General features: G+C 31.8%; 1 protein-coding gene across 4 annotated transcripts in view; it reads right to left on the bottom strand.

The window, feature by feature from the left end:
• The window catches only part of LOC143249350 (MYG1 exonuclease), a 42,020-nt gene that overhangs the window by 3,405 nt on the left and 23,484 nt on the right, over positions 1 to 15,131 (bottom strand). For all 4 annotated transcript variants that reach the window (XM_076499051.1, XM_076499052.1, XM_076499053.1 and 1 more), the window contains 4 exons: positions 13,673 to 13,903; positions 9,528 to 9,606; positions 5,098 to 5,220; positions 1,406 to 1,587 (listed from right to left, as the gene is read on the bottom strand). In XM_076499051.1, coding sequence (XP_076355166.1) covers positions 1,406 to 1,587; positions 5,098 to 5,220; positions 9,528 to 9,606; positions 13,673 to 13,903 — 615 coding nt within the window. The remainder of the gene's footprint in view (positions 1 to 1,405; positions 1,588 to 5,097; positions 5,221 to 9,527; positions 9,607 to 13,672; positions 13,904 to 15,131) is intronic.

The following is a 15,131-nucleotide window of genomic DNA, read 5'->3' as shown; positions in this document are numbered from 1 at the left end:
GAAGGATTGTTCTCTGCTTTGGGTTGTGACCATGACCCGCAGGAGTGGCATCTCTTTATTGATTCCTCAACGTTAAGCCTCAAAGCTGTTCTGTTACACAATGACAACGTTCACCCTTTAATACCTGCTGGTTATGTAGCACACATGAAAGAAACCTATGAGAACATGAAAATGTTGCTGAAGCACATCCAGTACAGCAGTACAACTGGAATATCTGTGGAGATCTGAAAGTCGTTGCTCTGTTACTAGGACTGCAGCTCAGCTATACAAAGTACTGTTGTTTCATCTGTGAATGGAACAGTAGCGCCAAAGAGTCACATTATTCTAGACAGAGCTGGCCACTCTGTAAAAAGTTAGTTCCAGGACAGAAAAAAGTGGTGCAAGAACCGCTTGTTGATCCGGCAAAGATTTTTTGCCTCTTCCTCACATAAAATTGGGATTTATGAAGAATTTTGTGAAAGCAATGAACAAAGAAGGCAAAGGATTTCGTAATTTAAGACAGATGTTCCCAAGAATAACTGAGGCCAAGATCAAAGAGGGCATTTTTGTTGACCCTCAGATCAGACATGTTATGAATGGCAAGCGGTTCGAAGATCTGTTAGTTAGGCCAAAAAAGATTGCCTGGAAAGTTTTCAAAGACATTGTTGACAATTTTCTTGGCAATTACAGAGCCCCACATTGCATTCAGCTGGTAGACAAACCTCTCAAAGCATACAAAACAATGAAGTGCAACATGTCACTCAAGATTCATTTCCTCCACTCACACTTGGACTTCTTCCCCGCAAATCTCAGTGCTGTCGGTGACGAACACAGTGAAAGGTTTCACCAGGATATTGCTACAATGGAAAAACTATATCAGGGCAACTGGAATCAGTTAATACTTGCTGACTACTGTTGGGAACTGCAACGTGATGCACCGGACATTGAATACAAATGAAAATCATGAGCAAAACACTTTTAATTATGTTGAACTTAATAGTGTATTAGAAACGTAAATGCAATTAAATACATTATTGCCGGTAAACTGTTAACTGTCTATTTCTCAATGTTCCTACCTGATGAAGCAAAACCAAAACTATATTTGTGCATACCCACCAGGTACCTGTCACAATCAGCAAAAACTTTTCAAAATAATTGTTGTGCAGTGTTATCAGTAAGTGTTAATACCCATACTAGCCATTCTGAGATAAATTTTTATTTCAAGTGGGTTTCTCATTATCAAGAAGTGCTGAATTGAAAAGCATGCTGGGCCCATTAGCAGTTTCATGCACGATCCCTGATTAATATATAAATGCTTCAGAAGAAACACCTGATGTAAATATTAAATTGATTGAAAACAAAGACACATATGTATGTACATATTAATAAAGTTACAAATCACTTCCTGATCACACATCGGACTTGCCTATTTTCAAATGAACCCAGTCGCACAGGAACGCACTGGACTCGCCACTGTTGGTTCATGTCTTGATAAATCACAAACTTAATCTTTGGAGCTATGGCATGTTCCTCTTCAATAGAGAAAAGATGATCTTTCCATGGACATCCTCCCTTTGTTAGATTCACAATTTCACCACTAGGATCAACCTGGAAGATTTTGGAAACATTAACACTGCACATCATTAATTTTCTTCATAAAAAATGCCTATAAACAGTATTTTGTTTTGGTTGACAATTACAGAAATATATAAAACAACTTATAAAAGGTTTGAAATATTTCTAACCAGTTACTCATCATGGTGGAACTGATTCATAGCCTATTAATTCATTTTACTTAAAAAATCTAACAAATATAAGAACTGTTGACATCATATTATGAAGCTGACACAGATCAGATTAATAAATATTCACTCATACATTAAAAGACTATTATGTCAGTTTTCTATTTCATACCAGAATACATGAAACAATTCAGTCATAATAAAATTACAGCCTTGGCTCATACATTGTTTATACATTTCCTTGTGTGACACAAAGCATTAAAACTTTCATATCTACTACTTGTTTCATAAACTATAGCTAAGTGAATGGACTTTTACTGATATTAAATTTCATTGGATAACACACACACAGAAGTATAAATAAAACTCAATAAAAAATAAAGTAACAGCTCCGAGTGTCATTTAAGAAAATTTTGAACCAGTTACCATATTAAAATGAACCAGAACCAAGTAATCATAGCTCCCCTCAATAAGAATATTATTGAACTACAAGATCATAACACTTCTTAAAATGTGTAAAATTAAAATACAGAATTATGTCCTGTAGGTTTTTTATCACAGATAGAAAGGAAAAGAAATTTCACATCACAATTATTAGTTTATAATAAAATAATTAATGTCAGATTTATTAGGAATAGAAATGAAAAATCTTCTTGTCAGTTCCTTGGGTGTATATACCGATCAGAGTATGTGCTTCACATGGATATCCTATAGAACACATACAGCATGGGAGATTACTAAAGTAATTATTAATATCATAAATGTCATCTTCAGTCCAGAAGGGTTCAAGTATAAGCACAGACCACTGACTTATTTAACCAATTCTTGGGGAAGCGAAATTCAAATAAGAGCCAGAATAAAATTATCTTTTTTATTATTTTTTTAAACACGTTAAATTAATTAGTATGAGAAGTTGCTTAATATAAAAGATAATTAAGTCCACTGGCTTAAAAATGTTATTTATCTTTCTTTTTTTGTAACTGATTTTGAAAATTTGATTGCTCTGACTGTTAAGTGCAGGGAATTGAATTATAAAGTTTTAGGAAAATTATAACCCACTGTCACAAACAAACACACACAGATAATTTATATGATATATGCATGTGTCTTAATTAAATTATGTAATGTTAGGGCTAATTCATATTTTGCAGGGTAATTAAACTGGAATTATGAGGTGAAACAAATTATTCATTGAGTAGGAAGAATCTTTTCTCTGGTTGACTTTGAATCCCACTCAAAATCCCTTATACTATTATGATGATGAATCAAGCATTCATACAACGATAAACCAATATTATCCAAAATTTAGAACACTTAACTAAATATACATTCAACTCAAGACTAGAATTAAATCCATCTATCTATTAGCAATTTCTTACTGAGTAATGTTTAATACAAAAGTAATGCACCAACAAAATCACGTAATACTCGAGAGGGTTAAATATTAATGTTTTTGTGTATTTAAGTAAGTAATTAATTGGGACATGTATTATTAATTCTTTTTTCAAATGTACATTGATATACTTCAAACAAGCTAAAATACCCATCAACTGATGGGAAATTTTTGAACTTAATTAAAACAATGTAAATTTAACAACAATCATATATTTCGAATAATAACTTGAGCATAAACTTCATTTCAAAATTATAATAAAGATTCTTATTAAACAATATTTGCAGTTTTATTTCCATCTACCAACAAATAAAGATTGTGAAGTGATCCCACCCTTGAACACCCTACATTTCAATCATGAGAAAAACACAGTTGTTTAAGAAACACTCCAGCAACTTTCATACATCAACCTTGAATCCCTTCAGAATATTCAATGTTGTCTAAAGTGTGAACTTGACAAGATTGTTTGAGATTGATTCAAAAGGCTAAGAATAATTAATCAACAGGCTTCAGAAAACAGAAATATGGTTAAGTTCAACTTTGAACCCATTAGAACATTCCCTATAATTCAGTGTTTACATATACATTTTGGTTGAGATTGGCCCAATAGATTTGGAAAAGTTGGGTGCAAAGAAAAATATGTTTTGTCTTTATACATAGAGATGGAGTTTTTATGTATTATATGTACTATTAAATAATGATGAGAATAAAAGATGAAAAGTTTAACCAAGTCCTGCTCTCATCACTAATATGTCTCTCATCTTATTTTCTTCAATGCTCTCAAAAGCCATACCCAGACATCATCCCTAAATAAGCATAATAAAGGTTTTCTTTTTTTCACACATTGAACCAGGGAGATTTTTTTCTCTAAACTTTCGTTAAAGCATAAACTAAAGTTGCATATTTTTATCCATTTTAATGTAGTAAAACAGTTTTATACAGCTAAGATTTTTTTGCATAAATTATGTTTGCACTGCTGTGCAGAAATTAGAGACCACTATTTAGTCTCCTGTGCAAAAGTTGTCCAGATTCATGCATCGTACCAGTGGATCATACATTACAAATGACTTCAATTGGATAATTAAATGTAGTATATTTATTAATACAAGTATCAAATATGTGGCTTAAGTATGAAAAAAATAAAACTGTGATTGGAACTAGGTAACAAATTATTGTCTCCAAAAATTTCAAGAAAACATTGCAGTGATTTAACTTAATGGTGGTAGTACAAAATATTAGAGAAATATACCTTAAAAGTACTTTATATGCATCACTTATCTTACCCTCAAACATTAAGAAATTGTGAAATATTCATTCTAAAAGGGAGTCAGTCTTTTGAATTTGAAATATATGGTGGTGATTATAGTAGAGAGGTTTACTCAATATAATCAGTTACCTTTAAGAATCAGTTATCATGATATATAATAAATGATGAATCAACTAATGTAACAAAAGTAATCAAAATTGGTGTTTCTAATTACTACTGTTTTTTATTATTCCAACTATTAAAGTTACATGCAAGAATAGTTTGTTAAGCATAACTGATTAATGAATCTGACAATTAATGAACTACAAAGTATGAAGCTCCACTAAATGCCCAGCTCTAGTAAGACCAGTTTCTAATTTACAAACAGTAACATACTGTTACTGCAACATTGTTGTTTCAAAATAATGTTTAACATATATCAATACCAGCTAAATAAATTAAAAATTATATGCTGGCAAAACTTGTTATTTTAGTGACACTGAAGACCCACGTCTCACAGAAACACTGGTGTGATGACAGTAATGTTGTATGCAAATATTTTATAACCAATTAAGTTCTTAAGTGCTACTTTTTTTTTACATAAAATTACCAACACATTTGAAATTTTAAACGTTATTAGTTATTTAAAAATAAAAAGCTCATTGCACAAAATCTTGACAAATACATGGGGTTAAAAAATTCCTACTTAAAATTAAAATTAACATACTAAGACTAACATTTTTCCTGTTCTTAATGGCTTCTTCAACTAGTAGTCTAGCTGGCCACCAAACATTCCCATAATAAGAAACTTTATCCACAAACTCACTGCCTGTCAGTTCCATAGCTTTTTTAAATCCTTCCTGAAAACAGAAAAAAACAATAATAAACTCTTAATGAAAGTAGAAGAGTAGTAAGTACCTTCCTTTGCATCATGATGAGTGTATGTTGTTGAGATGTAAAAATATTTCATATCAACAAGATATTAATATTATGAGAACTTCTCAAGATTAAACTTGTAAGACAAACAGAATACATCTGCATTCGGATTACTGCAAGTTTATGTTACAAGTATATGAACATCTTAATCTTCAAATTACTGATTTATTTACATATGAGTCTCAAATATTGCATCATATTATGTAGTCATAACATTCTTTTAAACAACTAATAAAAAACAGGATATTACTGACTATCTATGTAAAATATATAGGAAATCCTAGCACAGTTGATTGGGTTAATTACAATACAAACAATATTTTCTTTGAATATTTTATGCCAACCATATGGTAAGAGGAATCCTGAAGCCAACAAAGTCATTGTCCCCATGAGTAATCTTGTGCATGAAGGGTTTTACAAAAATGTGTTTGAAAATCCAACAAATTCCATAAGGAACCATTAGTAGATCTTTGTTCAGTTAACTCTGGAAATATCTAATAATTCAATATCTGAAGTTGAAATCAACTTCTTGTATGTGGAGAATTGCTTCTTTTTTAACTAAAGAGTCTCCATTATTATTAATGATCTTAGGTGAAAAACAACAGGATTAGGACTAATTTTTTATTCTGAGTTTTAGATCTTTTATAAATTTAATTATGTATATAATAAAGCATTTAATAAAACTCACATGTATACTAAAGTCACCTTTTCTGTATTTTAACAAATTGGGTGGAAATTCTTAATAACAGCAAATAAATTTAACTAAAGGTTTCTGGAATGTCACTCAACTGCAATTTCAACTACATCATTAAGTTTCTCCAATATAATTTTTACAGACAATATACGAGAAAATCTTAAATATCAAAATTTACAATGAAATTTTCCATTGGCAATAAAATGTATTTATTAAGTGCTTCAAAAATACAATTCCAGATAACAGATATATATATATATATATATATACACCTGTTATTACATAAATCTTATTTCATACTCTCATGATAAAAATTCAACCTGTCGTTTTTAATGTCAACAACATTAAGTTCTTTGGTTAACTACAAGCCAAAATCATTTTATTTACATTTCTAAAATTTTAATCATATGTTTGTAAGTCATTAACGTTTTTTTCTTTTAACCCTTTCACTAAAAGCTCAGTATAATATACACAAGTTCATGCACTACAACTTTTGATACAACATGTGCATCTTCACAAAATTTGGTGAACTTATAGTAAATATTATTTGCATAATCTCTAAAACCTCCAAAATACATTTAAATGTTTGTTTTCAGCAAAACCTTATATTTTATGCTATTTTCTATACTCTAAGTAAGTGGGGTCTATCACTTGACCAACCTCATAAGTATAATAAAAAATTAGGAAATAAATATAAAATATGTTTTTCATGCTAGAATGACTATATATTATATGAAAATACAAATGTTTAGTCAAAATAGTGTAAATCTCATAACACTATATTTACATATACATTTTTAATTTTTGCTATACTGACCTTAGCTAACATGCTTAGCTAACAAAACTTGCATTGATGTGGTGTATGTGCACTCACATTACATATCCAGTAACATAAAACTGACCTTCACTCTTCTCTGTTTCAGTGTAGTAGTATTTTGTAATATACAATCACATATCAACATTATTATACATTATATACAGATGTATATAGATTACTATTTAGAAATAAATTATCAAACTTATTTTTCTTAAAATATAGAACAATAAATTGAGTAAAGCAAGGAATTATCTCTTCTCGCTATGACTTTTGAACTTGGTTGCTCCTGGACACAGGTTGCTTAGCCTTCTAAAATTTCTTATGTGAAAGATATCAAACAAAAGTGTTTTTAGGTTTCATATATACAGTTTAATAACCAAAAAAAAACATAAATAACTACACTGATACCATATATTCCACTATAATTTATTAAGCTTAGTAACTGAGATGTATTTAGATTTTAAAAAATGTGAAACTTCAAGAAGACTAAAGATATAACCTACATCATTGAAATCTTGGATCAAAAGAACGTGGTAGCCTGTTCAAATGGCTGAGAAAACCACTCTTGGGACATTCTAAGCTGTTGATTGGTTACTTACGTCATATATTGAAGTAAGTGGATATAATGGATCATTTCCAAAAACGAAAGAGATGAATGGGGCCACTGCTTTTGGTTGAGTACATAAGCCATATTTCAGCAAAATAAGATGAAATAAGATTCTTATCTTATATTATAGCTTCACTTACTGGTAATTTGAGTTCCTAAATTATATGAAACTACAGACTTAATATTTTGACATCACAAATGATTTTAAACATTGCTGCATTCAGCATACCATATGACTCACCAAAATCTATATTTAAATATGTTCTTTTAACATTTACTTTTAAATTAAGAAATCAACTCATATATAATATTAAAATTTGAATTATAGTCTACAGTTTGATTCAAACTTATTGACATACATTCATAAAATAGTAGTTCAATAACATTTGGGATGCAAGTCAACAAATGCAATAACACGACCTGTGACCCATTGCAAAGGGGTTAATACATATTAATTATTCCATTGAAGTAATATGTAATAAATAGTTTTCTCCAGGGGCAGTGTACTGCTGCCACAGTAACACTCTGGTAACAGAAACTGCAATTGGATCCAAAAATTTAAAACAAAGTTATTCAGTTTACACCTAAAATTAAGTGCCTTTCATAACCAAACACTTAGTGTTAGAGAACACTCTGGCTGTTTGTGTGATCTTCTGTGTCCATTAGTAGAGCTCTCTCAGACTTCTCGTCACACAAACAAACACAGCCACACTTCTCTCCCTCAGGAGCTGGCATCACCCACCATGTGACTGCTCTGGCTCTTGAGTGAAGGTGTCAGAGCATTAACAGGGTGAAATGTTTTTGTCATATGTCAATTTGTTATAGGATGCACTAATACAGTATTGAAACACCTAGTCAAATACATTTAATGATGATGTGTTTAAAAGATATACATTTTTAAAGTATTTTATTCACATTAGATACTACAAAGTTTTCTTTCTTTTTAGTTATTTGTGTTGTGCAGAGTATAAATGTTAAATGTGTTATTACTGTTTGAAGAATATTGTTATTGAAACTGAAATAGAAGAAGACAAAGTATTATTTATAAAGTATCCAGTTTTTTCTTTTTTCCCTACTGCTCAATTTAAAGGAAGTTAAACTGCATGTTTTCTCATAGTAGTACATGTGCATTCAATTTATTATCAGTGTAAGTAATTTTATTTTTCATAAAAATGGGACTTGGGCTATGAATATTAGATATTTACACCTCAATGGAAACACCACACGTCTGATAAATTTTGGCACTTTAAAATTTGCACTACTCTACTGGTTTACTCATATCAAATTATTTTTAAAAGTTTTGACTTAGCAATAATTAAACTCTATTTTAATAAGTCTTAATAACATTTATACCCTGATAAAAAAAACAAATATTCTAACTTGTGTACTGCTTTTAAAAATGAAGGTCACATATCATAAAATGTAATTTTCAAAAACACACATAGAAATATTTGACTACTGTTAAGGACAATATATATATATACATATTAACTATATCCATCTTCTATTTATCGGTGAATATTGACATAAGTGGACATAATAATGTGAATTCATTGGCTTACATTGAAATTAAATGAAACTACTTGTTTCCTATTTAAAACTGAAGTATATTTCTCTGGGAAATGTGCTGAAAATGTTTTAAAAATAAAATTTCTTATTCTAAATTACCACCAGACAGTTTTTCATATGTCATATATACATCCTAAGAATTTACACATTTGCTAATACATTATTTACAAGTAAACAGTACTCAGTGATAAAACTTTGACTGATAATAACCTTACTTGAAACATGTCCTCAATGTTAAAATTTCTCTTACAAACCACCTTGACGCGTAAATTACTTACTTAAATCTGAATTAATATCTTTCGTTCTTGAACTTACATCCTTCATGTTTACACAAACCTACCTTATTGATATTTAATATATTTAAACCTATACACATGTTCTTCACTGATCATAAATATCCACATTTGATGTATGAGTTACTTAAATGTACATCCCTGAATTACAAATGATTTAAATCTACGTCTTTAATATTTTCATTATTTTATCCTATGTTCCTGATGATTACACAGCTTAAACTCCCATTATGGACGTTCACATTACTCACTTCTGTGTCCTGGGTAGGACTATTCCATGATGGGTTCAGATAACTGACACGAGAGCTCAAGTGAGTACTAATGTGATATCTAAAGGAAAACAAGATTCAAGTGTTACAGATTATGTGTAGATGGAGTTATACAAATGCATATTTTAACATTACTCATTGCAAGTAATAAGATGACATAATAAACACCACAATTTAACTTCTAGATGAATATTTCTTATGACCAGTAACAATATGCAACACCTTTCATGCTCAAAACCCCCTTACAACAACTACAGAGATGCCAACCATTATGATTTGAGCGTAATCATTACGATTTTGGTGTATACATTACGACTATACGCTCATACAGACAAATATTACGACTTGTTGCAACTCCCAAATTATTATATATTATATAGGCCTATACAATAAAGTGATAGATTGTTCCCCCAGGGTTTCAAAGGGTGAAAATAAAATTTCTAGTGAGATACAAATAAATTTTGATAATAAATAAAAGACATAGTCCAAATGGCTACTTGAGATAATCATGATTGAAATAATAAAAAATATTTGTATCTCCAACGTCTACCAATACTTTGAGTGCAGTGCTTCTCCATACTGGGTATGTGGAGGAATCCATAGTTACGTCATCAGTGCTTGTCAGCCAAGCAGTGCTCGCGTAGATGGGCATTTCTCATTTTCTAAGCGGCATAGAAACACCAATGCGATCGTTCACAAGATGGAAAAAGAGTGGCCTCGTTCACCAGATTGTCTTGTTTCTGGCAAATCTAAAAGAATTAAAACTGTGAAAGGGCTCTGTCTACAATCATTATGCTCAGTGATTTGAAATAGTTGGGATCTCTGATATTCAAGGTACCATTTTCACTTAGAAATTCTTATTAATAACTACAAATGCAGTCTTTTTGCATTGTCACTGTGGTTACTTGATTCATATGGGGTCATGAAGACTATAATTATCATTGCTTCTAAGTAATAAGCCCATAAATTCATAAAAATAATAACATATGGTGCTAAAATAAATAAATAATATACAGGGTGTTAGAAAAGTCACTGTGCAGTTTTGAAAGCAGTGATAACAGCATTCATTCCGTCTGTTTCAAGCCAGCAACTGATAATGGTGTTTCGAAACAAAATAAGAAAAATCCAAGCCTGTATTGATGCCAATGGGGGTCACTTTCAACATTGTTTATAACTGTCATTCATATTTACCTTCTGTATTCTATATTGAAACATGTCTGTTAATAAATGTACAAGTGCACAGTGACTTTCTGAACACCCTGTAGTAATAAAATCCTTCCATAAAAAGAACTGATGAAAAATTTCACTCTATCAGCTTAATTTATCAGGTCATCCCTTAAGTAATGTCTGATTTTAGGTTCAGAAGAAGAGAAAGGATTTCAAATGCTTTTAATGCCATTTAATCAATAATATATGTTTCATTATTACTGATTACTTCCTGTTAATAATTCACAAGTTTATGAATGCCACTTCTATAAAATTCTTGGGGTTTGGAGGAAAAGAATGTAGAGAAAGTAGTTTTGACATCTTCGTGTGTTCTAAGCTGTTTTCTTCAAGATGGTTCTGCAAACTTCAAAATAGATGATAATCCGATAGGGCAAGGTCTGGAGAATAAGAAGGATGTGGAAGTTTTCCCAGTCTTGCTCTTCAATCTTTGTAGATGTGATCCTTACTGTATGGGGCCATGCATTATCCTGGTGTAATACAACACCTTTACAATTGATCAAAGCAGGCCTCTTTTCTTTCAGTGCAACATTCAAACGCTCTAACTGTTGAAATAGAAGTCTGATGTAATTGTTACATTGAGTGGCAACAACTCAAAGTGGATCACACCAACAATATCTCACCAAATGCTTAACAAGACTGTTCTAAGGTGGAGGTCCATTTTTGGCAGTGCTTTAGACAGTTCACACTTGCACTAAGCCATTGTCTGCAGTGCTTAAAATTTTTACAAAATTTCCATCTTTCATCTCCAGTCACTAACCTTTCCATAAAATGTGAATTACGTTCATGAGAGTTGCTCTTAGGTTGGCTTCTGTCAAATCATGGGGGACCCATTTTCCAAGTTTTGACACCTTCCCAAGCTGTTGCAGATGATGGTGAACTGTTAAATGGGTTGAATTAAGCTTCTGTGCTAGTTCTTCAACTGTTACAGCAAATTTTCATCAAGTGCAACCAGCAGTAAGTCATCATTAAACTTAACAGGACAACCTGAATGTGGCACATCACTTAAGCTGTAATCACCTTATCTGAATTTCTGAAATCACCTTTTACATTTTATTTCATTGAGAGACTCCACACTATAAACACCTTGAATGTTTCGTGTAGTTTCTGCTGCACTATAGCCTTTTCTCAACTCATAAAGTATTATGTGCCTAATGTGCTCCTCAGACACATCCATCTTCATAAGGGTTTATTTAAGTAATGATCTGAAAAAGTGGAGTTGAGTTAGTTTCCTTTACTTGTCTGAACATTTTTATACTTGTCCTACTACATATTTTAGTCATTAAAGCCTTCTACAAAGACAGAAATGATAATGCACCTTTTGTATTAAATTTTACTTATAGGATGACCTGATAGTTCACACTGTACTAGTTTTTGTCAAGACATTTGCTCATATAAATAACACTTCAATAAACATAATATGTCACATCCTACCCATCTAAAAAAGCCCTTCAGTCCTTGTTCTGAAGTTTAAAACATTACCCAAAATAAACTTGTATGGAAGTAAATTCTCATCTTTGTTTACAAGCACTATGAAATTATAGGTCTTAAGCATTAAATAAAATGAGGCACTATTCAAAATATAACTGTAATATATACTCTTCAAAACAAGAAACGCAAAAGGGATATTTTTGTTATTTTAAAGAAAAATATAGGTAATAACGTTACAAGCTCAGAGTATGTGATGTTACACGTGTTAAGGCACTGATTGTCAGACCAAAATGACAATAAAAGTCGTGCATTTTGAAAACAGAAGAAAACATCGGACTTTTCGCCAAAACGCATGCGTGTCCAATACATTTGTTTGAGAGATCTGCATGTTCTGCAAGTGCAACATGTGCAAAATCCCTATAAAAGTGACAGGTTCTCGGTTTCCATAGCTCAGTGTTAAGCCACTGACACGCAATACAGTTACGCCAAGACTGACTGAAGCACAACGCAACAACGCCATTGGTCGCTTGGAAGCAGGCGAATCTCGATCAGATGTTGCCAGAGCTGTGAATGTCCACCCAAGCACCATCACAAGGCTATGGAATTGTCACCAACAACATGCATCAACTCGTGACCGTCCATAATCTGGCAGACCTCGTGTGACCACGTCCTCACAAGATCGCAACATCCGGTTACGTCACCTTCGAGATAGGACCACCACTGTAACGTCTACTGCCTCAACCATACCAGGGCTGCGTAGGATTTCCGATTAGACCGTACGCAACTGTCTACGAGATTCTTAGGCCCCATGTGCAACCCATCATGGTGAACGTCAACGACGTTTTTCAACATGATAATGCCCGTCCTCACACAGCCCGACTCACCACTGTCTTCTTGAGACACCACAATATCAACGTTCTTCCCTGGCCCTCCAGATCACCAGATTTAAACCCCATCGAACATCTTTGAGACGAGTTGGACCGACGTCTGCTACGGCGACAACCTCAACCGCAGACTCTACCTCAGCTTGCAGCAGCTTTGCAGGCTGAGTGGACAGTCATTCCACAGGATGTGATTTGTCATCTCATCGCTTCCATGGGCAGGAGATGCCAAGCAGTTCTTGATGCTCACGGGGGGCATACTCGTTATTGACGTTAAACTTCACCTAGTGAGCGTGGACTTCGCCTTTGCAGACTTTGGATGTTCAGCAGTGAATGTGCAAAGTTTCACACGTCATACAGAACTACCCAGAATAAACTTGTTAACAATGTGTCTCATATTTTGCCTTTTGAGTTTCTTTTTTTGAAGAGTATATGTATATACTACTGGTATATTCCCTATTTCTAATGATATGACCTAAAAATCAATTTATACAGCATATTTTTTCAACTAATTTAAATCCCTAAGTTTAACACCAACTAATAAAAATCAATGTACAGAAATACTATAAACAAAAGTAGCAACTGAATAACCTTGGTGGTTCATCATGGGTTGATATTCCATTATCAATAGCATCTATTTCTTCCATGAAGTTCTCATACACTTTGTCATAAATCTTTATGGTTTTTCCATCTTGGTTGCTGGTTCCAAGAAACTGGGCAATAACCCTGTGACCAAAGTGAAAGTATACAAGTCCTGCACTACTTAGCTTTGTTGTCCATGGATTCTTGGGGTTCAGACTGTGCATGCTTTCACTGAAATTTCTGTAGAAGTACATGAGCTATTACTACACATCTTAAAGACCTATAAAACATTACTGTAAAAGCAATTTTTTTGACAAATAATAAATCTTGTTACAAAAATGCATCAAACTTAGTATAATGTTTCATTGCTAAATATGAACTGATTTCTTTCATAATCAAATATAAATATTATTTCTGAGAAGTTTTCAATTGTGCTATAATGATAGAAACAACATTTGAAATTAACAATTTTTAAAAATATGACTTTTTTTTATTCTTTAAATATTTCCAAATGTCATATTAATGAAACTTTTTGTAAGAGTACTAAAGCTCTCCTGACTCGCTGTTGATTTTCATACTTCATGTATAAAGTACACCTGTTCAGTTAGCTTGATCTGGTAAGTACTTCTGGTACAAGTTCTTGCATAACTACTAAATTCTATAAATGACTGGCACATCACATTGTATTTGTGTGCACAGTTAAAAATGAGTTTAAATATAAAAATATTAATTTACAGTTGTTTAAAGTATGTGGTAATAAATGTATTTTTCATGATACAGATACCTTTCACTAATTCATCTTGAGTTCAAGACTCAATCACAACTAAAAAAAATGAATTAAATAAATTCCTTTCTAGTGAAAAGAAATTAACAGAAAAAAAGTCATTTATATATCTCTATACATAACCAAGCAATAAACCTACTTTTGTAACAGAAATAAAGTGGTTTCTGGTTTGAGAAGTGTGTACAATGTTTACAAACCAAAGCTGAAAGAAATTTTAAAATTAATATGGAAATCAAGACACATTTTTACAACTATGTGTCTCTTGTTTTAAAAACCAGCACACCCTTCACTCAGCTATGATTGATGTAATCTAAACAGACTAGTAATACAAAGTTATTATTGAAGGTAATAACTTATCTTTAGAAGATAAAATCTATCCAATGGTTAAAATTATTTCTCTTCCACAAAAAACTAAGTATTTGAATTGTTTTTTTTTATAATATGGTAAGTGGGGTGTTATATACTTTCAAACTTTTATTAAATATGGTTGTAAATTTGTGGAAATCTTAATGGGTAGTTTTTTGATCAGACACTGAATATCAAGTTCTTTGCAGAACAATGAATAAATTCAGCTGTAAAACAATTCACACATTTGTTTAAAGTTTCATTAGCTTCACAAAACACTGGAAACTGTATGACATATGAGTGAATAGAAAAGAGTACAAAATTTAGGCAAGAGCTAGT

The sequence above is a fragment of the Tachypleus tridentatus genome, chromosome 4, assembly GCF_004210375.1.
Source record: "Tachypleus tridentatus isolate NWPU-2018 chromosome 4, ASM421037v1, whole genome shotgun sequence".
Taxonomy (NCBI): Eukaryota; Metazoa; Arthropoda; class Merostomata; order Xiphosura; family Limulidae; genus Tachypleus; species Tachypleus tridentatus.
This window is presented reverse-complemented; position numbering and strand designations above follow the sequence as displayed.